Source organism: Pundamilia nyererei, unplaced genomic scaffold (assembly GCF_000239375.1).
Source record: "Pundamilia nyererei isolate P.nyererei 1_Seehausen unplaced genomic scaffold, PunNye1.0 scaffold00026, whole genome shotgun sequence".
Taxonomy (NCBI): Eukaryota; Metazoa; Chordata; class Actinopteri; order Cichliformes; family Cichlidae; genus Pundamilia; species Pundamilia nyererei.
Window position 1 is genome coordinate 4,434,794 of NW_005187427.1, and position 7,709 is coordinate 4,442,502.

At 41.9% G+C, this 7,709-nt stretch overlaps 1 protein-coding gene and 1 long non-coding RNA gene across 3 annotated transcripts in view; one reads left to right on the top strand and one right to left on the bottom strand.

Annotated features, from left to right (window-relative positions):
- Positions 1 to 2,206: 2,206 nt before the first annotated feature.
- pcyox1l (prenylcysteine oxidase 1 like) lies at positions 2,207 to 7,679 on the bottom strand. Of its 2 annotated transcripts, XM_013909493.1 has the most exons (8): positions 7,296 to 7,679; positions 6,477 to 6,683; positions 6,103 to 6,277; positions 4,845 to 5,105; positions 4,692 to 4,753; positions 4,429 to 4,569; positions 3,811 to 4,222; positions 2,207 to 3,195 (listed from the first exon to the last, which is right to left on the bottom strand). In XM_013909493.1, exons 1-8 carry the CDS (start codon positions 7,402 to 7,404, stop codon positions 2,946 to 2,948), a joined length of 1,617 nt encoding a protein of 538 aa, XP_013764947.1. In that variant the 5' UTR covers positions 7,405 to 7,679; the 3' UTR covers positions 2,207 to 2,945. The 2 variants fall into 2 exon arrangements, with proteins under 2 accessions (XP_013764947.1, XP_005727928.1); XM_005727871.1 differs by lacking the exon at positions 4,692 to 4,753 and having other exon boundaries at positions 4,894 to 5,105.
- LOC102193251 (uncharacterized) overlaps positions 7,472 to 7,709 on the top strand; it is a 2,481-nt gene continuing 2,243 nt past the window's right edge. The window contains exon 1 of the long non-coding RNA XR_311594.2: positions 7,472 to 7,536. This is a non-coding gene — a long non-coding RNA (uncharacterized LOC102193251). The remainder of the gene's footprint in view (positions 7,537 to 7,709) is intronic.

A 7,709-nucleotide genomic window follows, 5' to 3' on the forward strand; every position in this document is an offset into this window, starting at 1 on the left:
GTTGATTAATGCCACTTCATTTTTACATTTCAAAAAGAAATACATTTAGGCAAGTACAATATTTTACAATCAGTGTATGACATTTTGTGAAATTAAACACTTTGTTAAACATTAACTTGTTGGTTCCGAATGAATTAAGGCATCTGACCTCTAGCACAGAAATAGCCCTCAGCTCATTATTGTTATCAAGTCTTTAGGTGGTCAAGCCCCCTCAATAGCCCCTCAGATCTCTCATATGGAGGACTTGATCCCAAGGACAGGAATCACTGGACTGAACTCCCCAGCTGGATGTCAAGTAGGTAAAATTGCCTTACCAGCCAGCTACAAGAATAACATGCTGTATACAAACCAATAAGGTCGTGTACAGTTAGTTAAGTATTTGGACAATAACAAGCATTTCGTTAACTGATTAGAAACTGCAGACATTTTTATTCAGTCCTTCATTTTCCAAGGCTCAAAATTAATTGGACAATAATGCGACAAGCACATTGATGGCCAGATTAAAGATCTGGAGCTGACCTTCGATTTGATAGCTCTTCACTGGAACTCTATATCAGGTAAGAAGAAATACTTGATGCATGTGGGGGTGGACATCATTAGGCTGAAAACCAAAATAAACATACAGAGAGACAGGAAAAACTTTAGGAGTGGCTAAATAAACAATCTGGTACATTGCGAAAAAGAAGGAATGCACTGACCAACTCGGAAACATCAAAAGGCCTGAAAGATCACAGAAAACAACTAAAGTGCATTATGACAGAATTATTTCCAATGGTTAATAAAAAAATCTTTACAACATCTGACCTCTATTAAAGAATGCTTTTCATTTACTGAAGACAAACCTGAAGCCACAGACACAAAAACAAGTAGCAGCTGAAGGCGGCTGCAGTAAAGGCCTGACAGAGTATCTAAAAGAAGGAAACACAGCATCTGGTCATGTCCATGGGTTCTGGACTTCAGAGGATTGGACTGCAAACGATTTTCATCAAAGTATTTAAAACAATTCTGGTATTTAAAATTATGTTTGTCCAATTACTTTTGAGCCTCTGGGGAACTCTGTATAAAAATTGCTGTAATTTCCAAACAGTTAATACAACACGTTTGATAAACTCACTCAACTAAAGGTGAAAATCAGCACTGTGGTGCTATGCAAAGACAAAAATGCAAATATTGTGTCATTATACAAATACTTATGGACCTGACAGTATAATGAGTAATACCAAGGGGCAATTTATTACTACTTTCACTCTGTTCTTACAGTACAGCTTTATTACATCTTTATGACTATACTAATTTTTACTTGTAGAGGAACCCCACCCCCCGTCATTTAAGTACTACTGTACTATTCAGAGTGCACAAATTGGGATGGGAATATTTAGACCATAAATACAGGAGTTTGCCAGATAATTCCAATTTCAGACCCCATTCGTCTTTAATTTGATCATGTTTTCATGATCAGAACTTTACAGCTGACACAGACAAGTAGTCTGAACAGTATTGAGATGTGTATTCGCTAGAAGATTTACATACAAGCACTGGGGCTACAAATTGTACTGTTCTGCCTAAAGAAGCAATTTTTGAAATTTGAAATAAAATAAAAAAAGGCTAAAAATACACAGTTTCCACCACATTGATTCTGAGGCCATCACAGTGTTTTAAATCAGTGTCATCAGCCACTTTTCAACACACAACAGAAATCACATTATCCATCAACTGAAGCCCTTTGGAGTCACAAGGTTTTCTAGAAATCCACTTCAGCCCAAATCCAGTGCAGATAAATTAGAAATTCAGAAAACAAGACTACTCAGTCACATGAAGATAATCAGCTGTCAGTGATTTCTCATTGTGTCTTCGTAAAAACCTTTTCCCCCATTCTGAAAGTGAAACCCAAAATTTTCATGTGTGTGCTTTACATGATTAAAGTCCTCAGCAGAAAAGCTTTTTTCCCCACTGAGGCTTTTAATGCTTGCGAGAAAATGGAAACATTTGTGGTCAGCAGCAGCAGCAGCAGCACGGATCTGTCCTCTGCTTTTATTCAGTCCACTGTGAAAGCCGGCTGGCTCATTTCCCTGAAGAAAAAAATAAAAATTCTGCTGGATTATGCAACAAAAGCAGCAGGAAGGGGAGATAATGATGAAAGGGACAATAGAGCACTGCACCAGTGGCCACTACCATGGGTTGGTGAATAATTATTAATTTACAGAAATCCTACTGAGATTACTTTAATGAGATTTCATTGGTGGCAACAACCAGTCCATTAACAGTCCCTACATTTACAGAGAGTAGCAGCAGCAGTGCTGTGGTTTTGATTAGATGACAAAGTTAAATCAGTTACATACTGTACAACAGCTTATTGTTCTAAACGCTTTCTTGGCTTGGAAACAGAAACATTTGTTTAAGAAGAGCAGTACCAAAACCATAAACTGGTATTTTTATTCAATGGTGTTCATTAACAGCACTACCACCTCCTAACAGTCCGTACAGTATACAGTACGCCAGCTGGTGTTCTCCATATTTGCTTGGTTTTCTTATTTCTTGGCAAAGGAAAGGTCCTTGCGGCATCATTTTTGGATGGAAACTGCCAATTAGCATCGGCAATAAATCCACAAACAAAAGTGCAACATGTCTCTTTTATGTGGCACAGAGAATCAGTGAAGTGAAACAGGCCTTTTGAGTAGCAGAGCAGGACCAGAGTCTATAATGGTGCCAATATAATGACTTATGGTTTTTGATGTTTACGTTTAGTTAGGAGGCAGCAGGGTTATGTTCAACTTACTGTACTGACTGAATAAATTCGATGCATTCACGAAAGGTTATATTATATAAATGGACATCTAAATTCTCTTGCCACTGGTCAAAATCACAAAAAGTTTATAATTTGGTTGGGTGAGTCCATACACTCAGACATACATCACATTACTCATCTGGGTCTTAGCATTCGTTTGTTATAGTTCGGTTTTGATCCTGTGCACCAGATCTCTCTGGTCCACCATGTCTGTCTGTCTATTCCAGCGGTGGTAGGCTAGCAGGGCGATGTTTTTGGCAGCCACTGAGCTCATCTCCATGGCGCTACCAGCCCACTCAATCCCATTGAGGTAGTAGAGATTGGGGTGCAGCTCCACAGGTGGCAGTCGCTGGCTGCTGCTGTAGCGAGGGTAGGCCTGCCACTCCGTCACCTGCACTGAGTAGTACGACCTAAAATTGAAGAGAACAGTATGATAGAGTAAAGCAGCCAATGATCTATGTGGGTGGTAAGATCACTAAATAACTTTTTTAAATAAAAAAAACAACAACTATAATGTATTTAGAGGATTCTGATAACAAAAAATGTTCTCCCCTAAACATAAATACCTAAATTTCACTACCTGAATAGGAATATTTGCTGGTTTTCTGTCTTATACAATAGTAAATTTAAAAACTTACATTAGAGCTTGACTGATATTTACCGATATCAGCGCTGGCATTTATCACAGCCGACACATTACAAATTCAATAGGACGAGATGGTAGAAATACCCTTCAAACATGTAATAAAAGCACAAACAACAGCTGAACCAGTCAGAGCCTAAACAAGTAAACGTGGAGTCTTCCACGACTTGCTGTAACCACAAATCAAGTTTATTTTTAAACTGAACTGACTCTTACATAACTACACTTAAGAAACGTTAGGAAACATAATCGGCCAATATATTGGATTCTTACAGATTGGTTTTAAAAATCTCATATCCGTCAGGCTTTACTTTGGACCAAACAAATACAGAATTGCCCAGGCATGACTATGGGATCAACTTCCGGGAAGAACATGGCTGACCTGAATAGCGTTTTGAGCTGAAACTTTTCCAGCAGCTGTGGGGAGAACACCTTGTAGACTCCAGCCTCCTGCGGCTGCTTACGCCGGAACCCTGCTGAGATGTTGACGGGACAAACACTAGCCACGCTGTTAAAGAACAGATCAGGTGTGTCGGTCGTCAAGACGCTGGCGAAAGGGAACAGACGGGGGTCCGGGAACCCAAAGAAGGAAGTGTTGAGGTAACCATGGACGATGGTTGCTACAGTGCTGTGATAGCTGCCAGGCAGCTCATCAAACGGAGGCGTGAAACCTTGAAACTGGACTCCAGACCCGACGCTAGCCTGTAGAGGCGTCGCCAACACTACAATGTCATACAGCTCTGATGCCGTCCCTGTTGCCGTGGTGAAGCTCAGCTGGTACTGGAGTCCCTCTCCTGTATTACAAAAAAAGCTCTGTGGATGACAAACCATCTCATTCTTTCTTTCATGTTTGCTTTTATGTTCAGCTCTCTCTTCAACACAACAGGTGGATTATAATATACAAAGGACACACAGACTCACAAAGAATAATCAATACCAGTAAAGCTGTCACAGCTGAAAAAAACCCCTTAAAAAACAGGACACATCAGGATGGCGTTACCTGAGTGGATGGGAGAGATGGAGTTGACCTGTGCCTCCAGCAGGTTAGCACTGGCCATTTTCAGCAGGCCTGAACACACCAGCTTGTTGCCTCCTTCCACCGCCCACAGGTTGTTCTGGGCACCAGCTAAAGACACAGCTCCTGAAACACACACAAGCACACGCGCGCTGAACAGACAGTGCCAAGTGCTTTAAACCAATTATCAGCTGCCCACACGCTTTCCTGTTCTCTCACTCCCACAGACCACCCCGCTCCCCTCTCACCTTGCCTTCCTCTTCTACTCTCAACCCTGCATCTCTTTTCCTCTCTCGTCCTTTCCTTTCTCCTGAGCCAAATCGGAAAGGAAGACGTTCAGGTCATAACTGTCCCCGAATGCACCTTCACAGCTGTTGCCCTCTTACTTCACTACTCATCACCCCTTCACTTCTTCCTCCACTGCTGCTTGCATCTTCCCACTTAGCTGACCTACAAAGGCTGGGATGCTGACATTCTGTCCGTAGTTGATCCTCATCACGGGTGCGATAACCTCATCAATGAAGCGTTGGGACACACCCAGCTCCAGCAGCGAATCGGACAGTGGCCTCCGGGTCATGTTGATGAAGCCGCTGCCCCCGAGAGAGTCCAGCAGTTCCTCTACGGAGCTAAAGGCGTAGCCGTGGGCCTGGTATTTGTAGATCCTATATTTCACATGCACAGACACACAAATTATAACAGTTAATGACTAAATCAGTAGACAGAGCAATAAGGAGATGTTTTGTTTTGTTTTTTGGTTTCATTTCCTGCTCAAAGTTATTCAGTCAGCAATAATCTATTGGCAACAAATCAGAGACGGAGAGAAAGATATAGAGGCTTGTGGTTGTCGACTTAGAGAGAAGAAAAGAAAGAAAAAAGTGATGAAGAGATAAAAATCACTTCCTGAGGGAGGAAATAGATGTTGGTGGTGGAGGAAGGAAAAAGCAAAATTCTGTTTCTGGTTCATTTTTCAAGGCAAAACTGAGCAGAGGAAATATAAATGTAAGCAAAAGATTTGACATGATATCTGAAATACACTCATGCAATTCTACACTGTATATTTGTGTTGCTGGAGGATAGAGACAAGTTTCATGTCAGTGGTCCTTTCTCTCTGGCAAATCCCAGGCAGATGGCTATCTATATTTACGCAGACCTCATGCTCGGAAAGGCACACAATGAGTCAAGGTTTTGCAGTTATTATGGCTGCAGATGCCTAAGGCGCAGAGAGCAATAAATAGCTCAAAAACAGGCTTCCCCCACTGACTGCAACACCAGAAGGGAATGCTGTGCACATTTTAAGGGCAAGACCTTATCTGTGAGATAGAAAAAACAATTTTTGGGAAGAAAAGCACTCAAGGCATGAATGACTCAGCTGGATCTGCAGTGCCAATTTTGGAGCATTCCTGTCATTACCACTAATCAACTAACAATACTGCCACCAGAAAAAGGCAGGAGAAAAAATGAGCATTAAGAAATAAACAAAGCTTTGCTTCCACTTGCAGAGACACCCACAACAAAGTTATGATACCCTGACAGTGCAGTTTGTAGCGGCACCCCTGCCACATCCCATCAAGTGTCCAACATGCAAAGAAGCTGAAGAGACAAAATAATAAAATAAAAAAATAAAAATAATAATCAAAGGCACTAAAATTTCTGACTCACCTCATAAACTTCTCCATAATCTCCTCCACCCACATCTGCAGACGTATGAAGCTAATACCATAGCGCCACCACAGCCGGAACAGGTCGAGCAGGTACCAGTCCGTCTCCTCCAGAATCATCTCTTCGCCGTTAAATACCGCCATCTTTCCGGCCACGTTGCGACGATACTTCAAACCTTGTTTGGGCAAACACAGGACGACACGGAGGACCAACATAGTGTCAGGTTTCTAATTTTCCTCTTGTAAAGTGATCGCTTTTGCTGGGAAAATGTTTTAAAAAACGCAAGAATCCCTCCCCTGGTTTGAAAAAGCAAAGAAAATTTTTAAAATCTGACCTCTGCTGTGACTAATTAATGTCTTTGTCAATAAACTCACCCAGCTGCTTGACAAACTCCTGCATGTGGAGGTTGAGTGAGTGAATAATGGAGCCTCCAGACTCATAGTCGTTGTGATTGACGGTTACGGTGGCGAGACGACCTCCCACCTCTCCCTTCTCAAACACGTCCACCTGGACCTCTGGGCCAAAGTGCTGCCGCAGGAAGTGGGCAGTGGCGCTGCCTCCTATCCCTGCCCCAACCACAGCTGGAGAGCAAGAGACACAGAGTGAGGTTGGGTGATGAAATGTGCCTTAAATCTTACGGAGATCTATAATACAGTGTAAATCTGCTGTTTGCAAAACAAAAACATAAAAAGACCCAAAATACCATGACATTCATGCTTATGATGACAGTATGAAAAACTTCTGACTGCAACTGTATGTAAAAGGAAAAAGGAATTTAAAAGGAATTTATTACTTTGATGTTTAACTTAAAAAACAAACAAACAAACACATTATTATTTTGTTTTTTCAAGTGTAAGATTTGCTGTATTTCCTCTTTTGTGCTTTTATATTTTCCGTCATATCTTTAGGTTTTTTGGGCCTCCTGGCTGGTGATGACAGCTGAAGCTTTACTTCCTGTTTATTTGAATAAAGGTTGCTTCAAAAAGCAAATTAACAGATAACTCGTGTCTATAATTAAGCTTTCTTAATCACGTGACACACAATGTTCAGACTAGGTTAGTGTTTGCCTTTATCTTCAGTATCAGAGACCCCTGATGGATGCTGCTTATTCATCAGCCCTCAGACTGACTGAGAGGCTAACATTAGCTGAACTAAACAGCTAACTAGGATGGTTTAATAACTGCTTTTCTTGCCTATCTTTGAAGGCGGAGCTCCGTCGACAGGACCGTGTTCCTCCGGGTCTGCGACAACAAACCGGGCTGCCAACACAGCGACGAAAAGAGGGAGCAAAGAGCAGCCCATAGCGACAACAAAGCAGCGATGATCGGATGGAGAGGAGAGGATGCGACCGTTAGGCTAATAGCACACGAGGCTAGCTTCTACCTTCTCTGTGCGTTCACAACAGTAGAAACTCAACGGAGTGACGATTAACATGTAAGTAAATGAGGCCGAATAGACGAGAATACAGCACAAAGGATGGATGGTGATGATGATGATGATGGTGGTGCAGCAGTTGGACCGCCACTCACGTCTACGTCCGGCAATATCACGTGATCCAAACAGATTTTTTCGACCAATCAGAGACGGCCGACTGCTGTGTCGTGCAT